Consider the following 12,506-nt stretch of genomic DNA (forward strand, 5'->3'; position numbering starts at 1 on the left):
ACGTATCAAGGCTCGATGACAATGCATTAATGTGATGGTGGGGTGACATAAGGTCAACGTCGATAAGGTCAGTTGGCGTTATTACCACTTTGAATGGCCATAAGTTTGATTGAAACTTTGCACACGTATCAGGGATTGATGACAATGCATTAATGTGATGGTGTGGTGGAGTAAGGTCAACGGCCATAAGGTCAATGGGCTTATTACCACTTTGAATGGCCATAAGTTTGATTGAAACTTTGCACACGTATCAAGGCTCGATGACAATGCATTAACGTGATGGTGTGGTGATATAAGGTTAACGGACCTAAGGTCAATTGAACTTATGACCACCCCAAATGACCATAGATTTGAAACCTTGCACATAATGCGAAAAACGCATTCCTTTATTAATGATAGAAGTGGATGCATGGCACATCTACTGGAGCTCCCCACGTTTTTAAGCTGAATTAAATTATTCTGTTAATAACTTAAATTTTATTATAATTTTATTTTGAGGTGATTAACTATAAACGATTATTTGACCTTCTACTACTGTTATATAAAATATTTTTAATTGAGAATTATTTTCTAGTTTTTAGTTCGGTTTGCTATAAAAGCGTGTTTTTTTAGTTCTTTAAATTATTATTTATTAATTTGAAAAACTCAGAAGTTCTGAAAAGGAAAGTGGCATTTCGTTGATCATAAAAAGGCTTTAAAGCAGAAAGTTTAACCATTTGCTGCTGTGAAACTGCTGAACGATTCCCTCGGTATTCTCATGGTTAGTTACTGCATGAATAACTAAAAACTGTACTTTATATTTTATCATTCCATGTAAAGCGAAATCTTCCCAATTAAGTAAATCTAAATAGATTCGTTTATATCGGTACAATCAGCAAATCTCATATAAAATGTTTAGTCATGCATAGGTCACCTAGCACTACATAGCAGATCAATATGAGTATATTTGTCTTTCAACAAATAGCGTAGAAATTGTTCACTATATATGCACAATACTTAGTTCCCTCCCGTATGAAAAGCTTAGCAATTTTCAGATACTTTTTTTCGCCTCATCAATTTCTTACCACATATCTGATTGTGTTGTGTCAAGTGTTGCTTTTTCGATTGACAGCATTCAAATGACATTCAAATAAAAATTTAGAACTTTAGGTAAATTCGATATCAACATCACCATTCTTCGCTTTTTAAACGTAAAATACCAGTTTTGTTCTTTGATTTTAATTTGTCCAAGATAGAGTATTTAATATGCTGCCTGACAAAAGCATATCCCCATCGAGCTTGCTTAAGGCACATTATAGCTGGACTTGCAGAATTCGTTAGCTTTTTATTTTTCGTATGTGGTTGTCACCCAAATAGCATATCGTATTGTTCGGATTTAAAAAATCAACTAGTTTTATACCTCGCGTGCTTTGCACACAGATAATATTAACTTTTATTGGATAACGGTTGGTTGTACAGAAGGGCGGGTCGATTTAAAAATCGCTCATTGCTCTGCGAAAATCGTATTCTAGGGATCAAAATAAGAAACTTTGCCGAAGGAACCATACCTTTAAAGCGAATTCTGGTGTCCCCCAATTTGGGTCGAAATTTTGGGTAGGAGCAAATTTTGAAAAATCCCACTTTGACCCATTTAGAGTCCTCCAATCGTGTCCAAATGTATGACCGACCCCCACTAACTTTGGAGGCCCACCCACCGATGCCAGTGGCACACCTCCTGGAGCCCCCCTGGGGGTTCACCATACCAACATTTCAAAAAATCGTCGGTTTTGCACTTTACATGAAAAAATCAGCGAAATGCCTATGTTTTTTCTTTATGGAGTTTATTTTTCTCTTTAGAAATTTATTACAGGTATAAAGGAATCGAGATAGATATTGACTTCCATATATCAAAATCATCAGTATCGAAAAAAAATTTGATTGAGCCATGTCCGTCCTTCCGTCCGTCTGTCTGTCCGTTAACACGATAACTTGAGTAAATATTGAGATATCTTCACCAAATTTAGTACACGAGCTTATCTGGGCCCAAAATAGACTGGTATTGAAAATGAACGAAATCGGCTGACAACCACGCCCACTTTTTATATATATAACATTTTGGAAAACACAAAAAACCTGATTATTTAGCAAATAATACACCTAGAATGCTGAAATTTGACACGTCGACTGATATTGATATTCTTGATAAAAATATGAAAAAAATTTTAAAATGGGCGTGGCACCGCGCATTTTTGATAAAATCAATTTTACAAATATTATTAATCATAAATTAAAAATCGTTAAACCTATCGTAACAAAATTTGGCAGAGAGATTGGCTTTACTATAAGGAATGCTTTGAAGAAAATTAACGAAATCGAAAAAGGACCACGCCCACTTTTATATAAAAGATTTTTAAAAGAGTCGTGAACGAGTAAAATAAGATATATCTTTGCAAAAAAGAGCTTTATAAAAATTACATTTCATTTCCGAAGTGGATTTATAAAAATAAATAGGAAAAACTTCAAATTTAAAAAAATGGGCGTGGCACCGCACCTTTTATGACTACGCAATTTTCTATGTTTCTGGAGCCATAGCTGGAAGAAAAATTAACGGATCGTAATAAAATTGGGCACACAAATTTTCCTTATAGCAGAAAATATTTCTAGTAAAAATGGACGGGATCGGTTAAAGACCACGGCAACTTAGATAAAAAAACAAGTTTAAATGATTTTAAAGGGTCGTAGGCTAGAATGACAACCTACAGCTTAACAAAAAATAGCTTTGAATCAATGATATTTCACTTATCAAGTTTTATTGTAAAAGGAATTTGTGAGAAGTAATTTATCTGAAATGAAATGTGCAATTGAAGCTCACGCTGAGTATATAATATTCGGTTACAACCGAACTTAGATACCTTCACGTGTTGTTCTCTAGAATGCATTAATGGAAAATAATTATTGTGTGAAGATTGCGGCGTATGGTGACGATATGGCGATCTTGATTTCGGGTTTATTCCATTTAGTGATGAGTGAAATCACGGAAAGAACGTTGGCAAAACAAATATGGTGGGCGCAGAACTATAGCCTAGCTTAATACGGAGAAGATGGATCTACTGTCTTCCCGAGGAAATACAAACTACCCACCTTTCGAAACTCTACTGGAAAGCATGCAATGAGAAGCGGGTGCCGAAATCCTGCACCGCTTTAAGACGATGTTCGGTAAGAAATGGATTTCAGGACATAAATGGTGGCTGTATGAGAAAGAGGTACGGCCAATGATGACGTATGACCCTACAGTGTGTTGGGAAGTTCCTAATAAGAGTTACAGTCTCAGCATCCTACAGAAAGTGGAGCGAACTGCGTGCTTTGGTGCCACCGGAGCCTGCCTGTATATAAAAATTAAAATTTCTTGGCTTATGCCAATACGTAAAGATTTAATACCGAAAATAAGATTATTTGCATCCTGAGTCATAACCGACAATCCACCTGAAGGCAGCAGATTTTCTCAAAAATGTTTAAAAGTAATAAATACAAGACGCTGGTACTATTGGCAATGGAAATAGGAAGCAACTTTTGAAGGCCGTTGGCTTACTTTAATCAAATTGCTTCGATGGTATCAGATATCTATCAACAATAAGTAAAATAAATTCTCCAGCGGGTTAGGGGCTTATAATATACCCGCGGCAGGTATGCCTGTCATAGGACACAATTTAAATACCAAATTAATTAACGAGCGTCTGGGATTTGAGGGGTTGTATAGCGCATGTGGAGATTGAAACCACGTTTTAAACTTTATATTATATTTTATTAATTCGCCTAAAAGTATGCGTCTATTTTACTTTTTTATTTTTCACAATAATGAAAATTTTTGAAAATTGAAAATCAATTTTGAAACTTAAAATATTGATAATACATTTAAAAATTAAAAAGTTCAAAGTAACTAAAATACAAAGTAAAATAAAAATAATAAGAACCCTACATTACTCCCCCTTCAAGAAAATTTATCATTAAACAAATTGAATGTAACTCTCTTTTTATGTAAATTCTTGGTGTTGTTTGTGTCTGTTGTCTCAATTATTGCAGGCTTTAATCTATCAATAGGAATAGTTTTAATATTATTATCTATTTCAAGTTTAAAACATTTTTGGTCTTTTTCCACAATTTTGTAAGGTCCTTCATATGGTTGTTGTAATGAATGTTTATTAATGACTCGAACGAATGCAAATTTACATGTTTGAAGATCTTTTGGAACATAAATTCCAGTATCAGCATCTTTATGATGACTTAAATTTGATCTAACATTTCGAAAATGTTCACGTAAATTACTTAAAACTTCAATTGATGAGAAATTTTTAGCTGATGGCACAACAAGTTCCCCTGGCAAACGTAAATTCTGACCGAAAACCATTTCCGCTGGTGTAGCCGAAATATCTTCTTTGTAAATAGATCGCAAACCAAGTAATATGACAGGTAACTCGTCATACCAATTATTTGTGTCCTCTCTAGCTATTATAGTAGTCTTTAATTGTCTATGGAACCTTTCAACCATACCATTTCCTTGAGGGTGATATGCGGATGTTGTAATTTGGTGACTACCAAGTAATTTAGTTAACTCTGAAAACAATTTCGATGTAAATTGGCTACCTTGATCAGTTGTTATCTTTAACGGAACTCCAAACCGAGAAATATATTCTCTAAAAAACTTATTTGCAATTGTAGTTGCTGAAATATCTTTTAATGCATATGCCTCAGGCCAACGAGTAAATCTTTCAATAATCGTTAAAATATAGCGATGTCCTTTTGAAATAGGTAATGGTCCAACTATATCTAAATGGATGTGTTCAAATCTATTCTTGGGAATTTGAATTTTAACAACAGGGGATGTGCTATTCCATGTAAAATATCAAATACTGTCTTTCGCAAATTACTCGGTACAAATGGCCTAGGAGTTTCTCCTGAAATTTCACACCAAATATTAAAATTTAAAATAGGAATATTAATTAACTTTAAATTTAGATATTGAGAATCAGATACAAGTTGATTTAAGTCATCATCTTTTTGTTGTTCAGTTTATAAAATTTTAAAATTCAGTTCTGTATTATATATTGCATTAACCTCAAAAGCTCTAGATAGCGTATCTGCTACAACATTGGATTCTCCTTTAATGTATTGTATGTCATCAGTAAATTGTGCTATAAATTCCAAGTGTCTCGTTTGTCTAGGACTTCGTTCTGTTTTTGAATTTAAAGCAGTAGTCAAAGGTTTATGGTCCGTATAAACTGTAAATTGTCGTCCTTCCAAAAGATATCTAAAATGTTTTATATTTAAATAAATCGCCAATAATTCCCTATCAAAAGCACTATACTTAATTTCAGTTGGAGAAAGTTTTTTAGAAAAGAATGCAATGGGCTCAATTTTATTATTGTAATTTTGTTGTATAACGCCCCCAATCGCTGTGTTAGATGCACCTACTGTTAAAGATAATTTAGCATCTTTGTTAAAATGATTTAACAATATCGTAGATGCAAATTTATCTTTAATGCATTCAAAAGCTTCATTCGAATTCTCATCCCATACCAAAGTTTTGTCGCGTTTCTTATTTACTTTGTTAATTAGATCATAAATTTTGTTTGTAAATTCTGCTAGTTTTAGAATGTATCTATGATAATAATTTACCATACCAATAAATTTCTGTGCCTGCTTAACTGATTTTGGACGTTCGAAATTGCGAATAGCTGATACCTTTTCATCGGAAGGTCGAATACCTGTTCCAGAAATGTTATGTCCTAAAAAATCTATATTCGTTACACCAAAAGTACATTTACTTGGTTTAATGTTTAAACCGTACTCTGTAAGGCGTTGAAAAAGGATACGTAAATCTTTTAAATGTTGTTCTTCGTCTGTACTTGCAATAAGTAAGTCGTCGATGTAAGCATATACAAAATCTAAGTCACCTACTACCTCATTTATGAATCGTTGAAAGGTTTGTGCAGAATTTCTAAGTCCGAAAGGCATTCTCATGAATTCAAACATACCGAAAGGAGTTGTAATAGCAGTTTTATAAATATCTTCTTCAGCCATAGGAATTTGGTGATATGCCCTAACTAAATCTAATTTTGAAAATATATTTTTATTATGAAGGTTCATATTAAAATCTTGAATGTGAGGTAAGGGATAACGATCGGGAACAGTTACAATATTCAATCTTCTAAAATCACCACATGCACGCCAATCATTCAACTCTTTTTTAGGTACAAGGTGAAGTGGTGATGCTACTGAAGAATTTTAAGGCCGACAAATGCCTGTTTTAACTAAGAAATCAAACTCCGTTTTCGCGACTTTGTATTTAACCGGATCTAAGCGCCTGGGCTTAGAAAATGGAAGACTACCTTCTGTTACAAGTCGATGTACTGTTGTATGTTTAACAGGTTTAGTATAATCTGGCTCTGAAATAAGTGACGGAAACTCTTTTAATAATTTTGTAAATTTATTGTCAACCACAAATAATTTAGGTAATGGAATATCACAAAAGTAGGATACTGTATTAACTGAGAGATTGGTTAATGGATCTACTAAACGTTTATGTTTAATATCTATAAGAAGACCATATTTACAAAGAAAATCAGCGCCAATTATTGGCTTGGCTATATCCGCAATCAAAAATGTAAAGGGAAATTCACGTCTTAAACCCAAATTTACGTTTAAAAGCCTTTTCCCGTAAGTGGCAATTGTTGAGCCATTAGCTGCAGTGAGAATTATGTCGGAACGTTTCGTATGAGGAAATTTAGATGCGGGTAATACCGAAATTTCTGCTCCACTATCAATTAAAAAATTTTGTTTGTTTTCTCTATCAAAAATAAATAAGCGACGCGTCGAAAATTCTAAATTTCCGCTGTTCGTCGCTGCAAGAACGGAAGAATTTAGTTTGTTGAATCTTTGTTTTTTGCTATAAGAACAAGGTTGTTCACAACTTCTAGCATTATTTCCAAATTTGTAGTGAAATCTACACAACCAATTTGGATTATTACGCGAGTTAGAACGACGCCTAAAAGAATTTCTAAAATTGTTCCTAGAATTGGAACGCGACCTAGATTGATTCCGATACATTTCTGTTTTAATTTCACCTAACTCCAAAGAAAGTTTCTGAAAATTTTCACTCACCAAAGAGGTGGTTTTAACCAAGTTTTCAACAACAGAATTTTGTGCTTTTGTATCCGAAAAATTATTAACCGAAAATACTTCATTTTTGTTTATCACTTCCCAAATATTATCTGCTAATTTTGTTAATTCGGTAATATTATTAGAACTCGAACTAGCTAAAATCATACTCAAATTTTTAGGAAGTTTACGCATCCAAATTTTCTTTAAAATATTTTCGCTAAAATTTGATCCGGCTAATATAATTAATGAGCGATAAAATTCTGATGGCTTACGATCACCCATCTCAGAATCGTTTAAAATTTTATCAAGTTTCGAATTTTCGCTAAGTGAGTGTCTTTCTATCAACACTTTTTTAAGTTCAGTAAATTTGTTATTAATGGGGGGATTTTGGATAAAATCCAAAATAGTTATTATCACTTCCCGCGGAAGTGCTGTAATGATGTGTTCGTATTTAGTGTTTTCTTGTGTAATGTTTTTAGTACTAAATTGTGTTTCGGTATGAATAAACCATGCTTCCGGACAATTAGTCCAAAATTGTGGAAGTTTTACTGAAACTGACAAAATTTCATTTTGAGTAACATTTGCATATGGATTTGTAATTTGTTGTTGAGAAGTGTCATGTGATAAATCTATCAAAGTGTCGTTTAAATTGTTAGTAAATGTAGATGTTTGCGTATTATGTTGTGGTGAACGAATCATAATGAATTAAATGAAAAGAGAGTTAACTAACAAAACAGTAAAATAAACTAGTAATTCTATAAAGAGAGAGTTTACAATAATAATAATATATCTATATATTAGTATACATACATAAACACATATAATATAAATATAACTGTTCACCAAAATACTTGCTGTGAATATGCAGTTTGTTGCTGTTAATGCAATGGCTTTTGATGTTTTAGCTGCTCAATCAGGGAACTCAAAAATAACAGTTGTGTTTATGCAATGGCTTTGTTGAGATTGTGTGTCCTCAATATAGTTGGATGATACAATATTGATGAGTTAATTTTTGTTTTGTTGTTGTTATTTAACATCGCATTTAATAAGAGCAGCCGAAGTAGTGATTTGGATCAGCTTGAAAAACTGCACATTATTCTACACATTCTTGTTGATACACGTTCAATCCGGTCTTGATGGGAATTCGTACGATGTTACAAATCTTTGTACTGAGTTGAAATTAATGAAACTTTCTGCATTAGATATTGGTTCTATGTGAGGTAAACGTTCGGGTAACGATATACGAAATTCGTTTCGTATTGATTGTAATATTTTCTTGGATGCTATGGCTGATAAAAGCGTAATTGTTCAGTTGTACGTGTCCGAGTGTTTCACCAAAATATTCATATTTTGTTGATTAAATATTTGTTTTTGGTTTTTGCTTTTGTTTAAGCTATTTCCAATTCGGCGTGTATGCTTTTTGACCGATGTAAACTGGAATGAATGCCTGTTGTTTTGTTAATTATTCTTTGTTTGAGAGATTCTTCTCATTTTGCACAATTTACTTTTTTTGTTCGTTATCTGTTATGATTTTATTACAATTCGCACATATTTGTCTTTTTTTTTTTAAATTTTCACAAAAGTTCACTTTATCACTAAAGCAAGATCGCCAGTGTGGAGATTGAAACCACGTTTTAAACTTTATATTATATTTTATTAATTCGCCTAAAAGTATGCGTCTATTTTACTTTTTTATTTTTCACAATAATGAAAATTTTTGAAAATTGAAAATCAATTTTGAAACTTAAAATATTGATAATACATTTAAAAATTAAAAAGTTCAAAGTAACTAAAATACAAAGTAAAATAAAAATATTAAGAACCCTACAGCGCAACCCTTTCAAGGGTTTCCCAGCGCAGCTTATAGCTTCTCCAATCCACATATCAACCTCATCTACCCGTGGCGAATTCGGTTTCTTTAGCAGCCGAAGCTCAGACAACCCTAATTTTCTCATGGAAGTAGGCGGTGAGAGGCGGAATTGCCTAGAAAATTACATGTGGTCATACTAAATCGTTTCCGAAATGGACGGGCTAGTACCTCAATTGTGCTTGTTACCGGAACGTACCGCATCTGCTTTCGGCAAAAGACCATCAATATTCGATAACACTCCCCAAAACATATGCGTAGTGTCCTTATCGCTACCACAACAACAATAAAAAGTCCACATGTGCCTACTATTTATACACAAATTAAGCCAGCACTAGATTTATAAGCCCGAAATCATGCAGCAGGGCCAACTAACAGAAAATGGTACATTGTAAAGGGTATCAACGTAAATTAGCTCTTGCTGCTCATATTCCATCTTCAAACTGTATCTCAACAAGTAAGGAAGGCTAAGTTCAGGTGTAACCGAACATTACATACTCAGTTGAGAGCTATGGAGACAAAATAAGGAAAATCACCATGTAGGAAAATGAACCTAGGGTAACCCTGGAATGTGGTTGTATGACATGTGTATCAAATGGAAGGTATTAAAGAGTATTTTAAGAAAGAGTAGGCCATAGTTCTATGGATGAACGCCATTTAGGGATATCGCCATAAAGGTGGACCAGTAGGCCGATTCTGTAACTAATTTAAACAACATTTCTTGTTGTTTTCTCTGTTTAGCAAATTTTTTTGTTGTTATGTGATTCTGTAACATTTTAGACAATACTTGAACTTGCTTATTGGCAACAATAACAATCAGCTGATTTTCTTTGTTTATTTTTGTGGCTAGCCTAAAGACATTTCATTTTGTGTTGTTAATGACATTTGTATTGTTTACACAGTTTTGAGGATATAAAATAAATAATTACAAATTTTGTGAATATCGTGAAAAATGGCATTCGAGTATATTGGATTGCATCTGTCCCGTAATGAGCAACTAAATATGCCTACTGTTGACCGGCGCCGGCTCCGGGAAGTTGATGATCCATTCGATTTAACTTCAACGGAGTTCCGTAAATTGTATAGATTGAGTCCCGGTATAGCTAAGGATATAGTGTCGCAGCTGAATATACAGTTAAAAGGATCAAGAATAACAGCGCTATCACCCGATAAGCAGGTAATAGGTCCTATAGGCTATAAACTTATTTTTATACATGCATTATATGTGATATTTAAAATGGTAATAGGTTCTAGCAGCGTTAAGGTTTTATGCCACTGGATGCTACCAGCGCCCGGTGGGAGAGCAGTGGGGAATTTCCATGAGCCAAACCTCAATAAGCCGTTGCGTACATCGTGTGACTGATGCAATAAACAATTCGCTGTTTTTCAATCACATAAAATTCCCTATGACCCAAATAGAGCGCCAGGCGGCAAAGGAAATTTTTGCATCAGCGCCTTCACCATTTGTACCGGGCACTATCGGTGCAATCGATTGCACTCACGTGTCAATTTTGGGTCCAAAGGATAATGAATCGAATTACGCCAATCATCATGGGTAACATTCGATCAACGTGCAAATGGTAAGAATAACACACTTACCCGAAAGAACTTTATCAATGGTGCCTGCTTGTTAAAATTTGCAGATATGCGATCCCCGCCTTAGAATTTTAAACGTGAATGTGAAATTTCCTGGAGCAAGACATGACTCGTTTATTTGGACCTCCTCTGCAGTGCATCGGGTTTTGCAACGCTCATACGAAACTGGAAATTTAAACACGTTTTTGATAGGTAAGTTGTTTTAATTCCGTTTGACTGTGCAATATCAAAAGCAACAAATTACAGGCGATTCTGGATATCCGTTGGAGCCATGGCTGATGACACCTCTACCAAACGAGACTGAAGGAACGCCTAAATTTCGGTACAACGAGGCGCTGTGCAAAGCACGCAATCCTATCGAGAGACTCTTTGGCGTCCTTAAAAGTACATGGCGGTGTTTATCCCGCCAAAGAGTACTCCTCTATAAGCCTAGTTTTGCCGGAAAAATAGTTAATGCGTGCGCAACATTGCATAATATACAGCTAAGCGATCAGACACCCGACTTCGACGATAGGATTGTTTATGATCCCGAAATACAAATACAAGTTGGTTCCGATGCTGGTGTGCCAAGTTCAATTGCAAAACGTGTCCAACAACGGATAATTGCAAACTTTTTTTTATAAGTAATATTATTTTTACACTCGCTGGATATTCTCCAAGGATTCCCAATGTTTTCCCTTTACTATTAAGAGACCTTAAAAACGGATAATATTGACCTGAGATATGATTTTGCTGAGAAACTTTTTTTTACTGAAATTCCGTGATACAACTTTTAAACATATCCGCCCAGTTACTCCTTTTTATATAGGGTAGATCGATATGTTTCTTATTTTTTAAACATTTTTTTATTAAGTTTAGAAATATTAAGCCGGAAATTCGAAACAAAAATCACTTCGAAATTTCGAAAAAAATTTTCTTCATTCCGAAGCCTTAAATTCCTAATTAGATATCGAATTAGAAAAAAGTAATATCAATATGTAACAAAAAAAAAAACGTTTCTTACACTAAAACATGTAAATTTGAAAAAAAAGCAATGGATTTGTATTAGTTAAGTTTCTGACCAAAAACCGTGTGAACACTTTCGAAAAACTTTTTGAGCAAAATAAAATTTGGCTTTCGAATTTCGATTTTCTTAAAAAAGCCTTTATGGAAATATGTTAATATTTAAAAACGTGTTTTCAGGTATAACAAGTAAGGAAGGTTAAGTTCGGGTGTAACCGAACATTACATACTCAGTTGAGAGCTATGGTGACAACATAAGGGAAAACAAGTAAGGAAGGTTAAGTTCGGGTGTAACCGAACATTACATACTCAGTTGAGAGCTATGGTGACAACATAAGGGAAAATAACCATGTAGGAAAATGAACCGAGGGAAACCCTGGAATGTGTTTGTATGACATGTGTATCAAATGAAAGGAATTAAAGAGTATTTTATGAGGGAGTGGGCCATAGTTCTATAGGTGGACGCCGTTTCGAGATATCGCCATAAAGGTGGGCCAGGGGTGACTCTAGAATTCGTATTTGGTATAGAATTATGGCATTTTTTTCATTTTTCGTAATTTTCGATATCGAAAAAGTGGGCGTGGTTATTGTCGGATTTCGTTCATTTTTCATACCAAGATAAAGTGAGTTCAAGTAAGTACGTGAACTAAGTTCATTAAAGATATGTCGATTTTTGCTCAAGTTATCGTGTTAACGGCCATGCGGAAGGACAGACGAACGACTGTGTATAAAAACTGGGCGTGGCATCAACCGATTTCGCCCGTTTTCACAGAAAACAGTTAACATCATAAAATCTATGTCCCTACCAAATTTAAAAAGGATTGGTTAATTTTTGTTCGACTTATGGCGTTAAAAGTATCCTAGACAAACTAAATGAAAAAGGGCGGAGCCACGCCCATTTTGA

General features: G+C 34.1%; 1 protein-coding gene across 1 annotated transcript; it reads left to right on the top strand.

Moving 5' to 3' along the window:
• Nucleotides 1-9,955: 9,955 nt before the first annotated feature.
• LOC137233719 (putative nuclease HARBI1) lies at nucleotides 9,956-10,661 on the top strand. Its single transcript, XM_067757011.1, has 3 exons — nucleotides 9,956-10,181; nucleotides 10,252-10,584; nucleotides 10,648-10,661. Exons 1-2 carry the CDS (start codon nucleotides 9,957-9,959, stop codon nucleotides 10,561-10,563), a joined length of 537 nt encoding a protein of 178 aa, XP_067613112.1. The 5' UTR covers nucleotide 9,956; the 3' UTR covers nucleotides 10,564-10,584; nucleotides 10,648-10,661.
• The last annotated feature ends 1,845 nt before the right edge of the window (nucleotides 10,662-12,506 follow it).

Source organism: Eurosta solidaginis, chromosome 5 (assembly GCF_040869045.1).
Source record: "Eurosta solidaginis isolate ZX-2024a chromosome 5, ASM4086904v1, whole genome shotgun sequence".
NCBI lineage: Eukaryota > Metazoa > Arthropoda > Insecta > Diptera > Tephritidae > Eurosta > Eurosta solidaginis.

Excerpts from the sequence above, each read along its gene's own strand:
- LOC137233719 (XM_067757011.1), top strand. The coding sequence starts at position 9,957 with ATGGCATTCGAGTATATTGGATTGCATCTGTCCCGTAATGAGCAACTA. Across the intron at positions 10,182-10,251 it reads CGCTATCACCCGATAAGCAG|GTTCTAGCAGCGTTAAGGTT; the intron begins GTAATAGGTCCT and ends AAATGGTAATAG.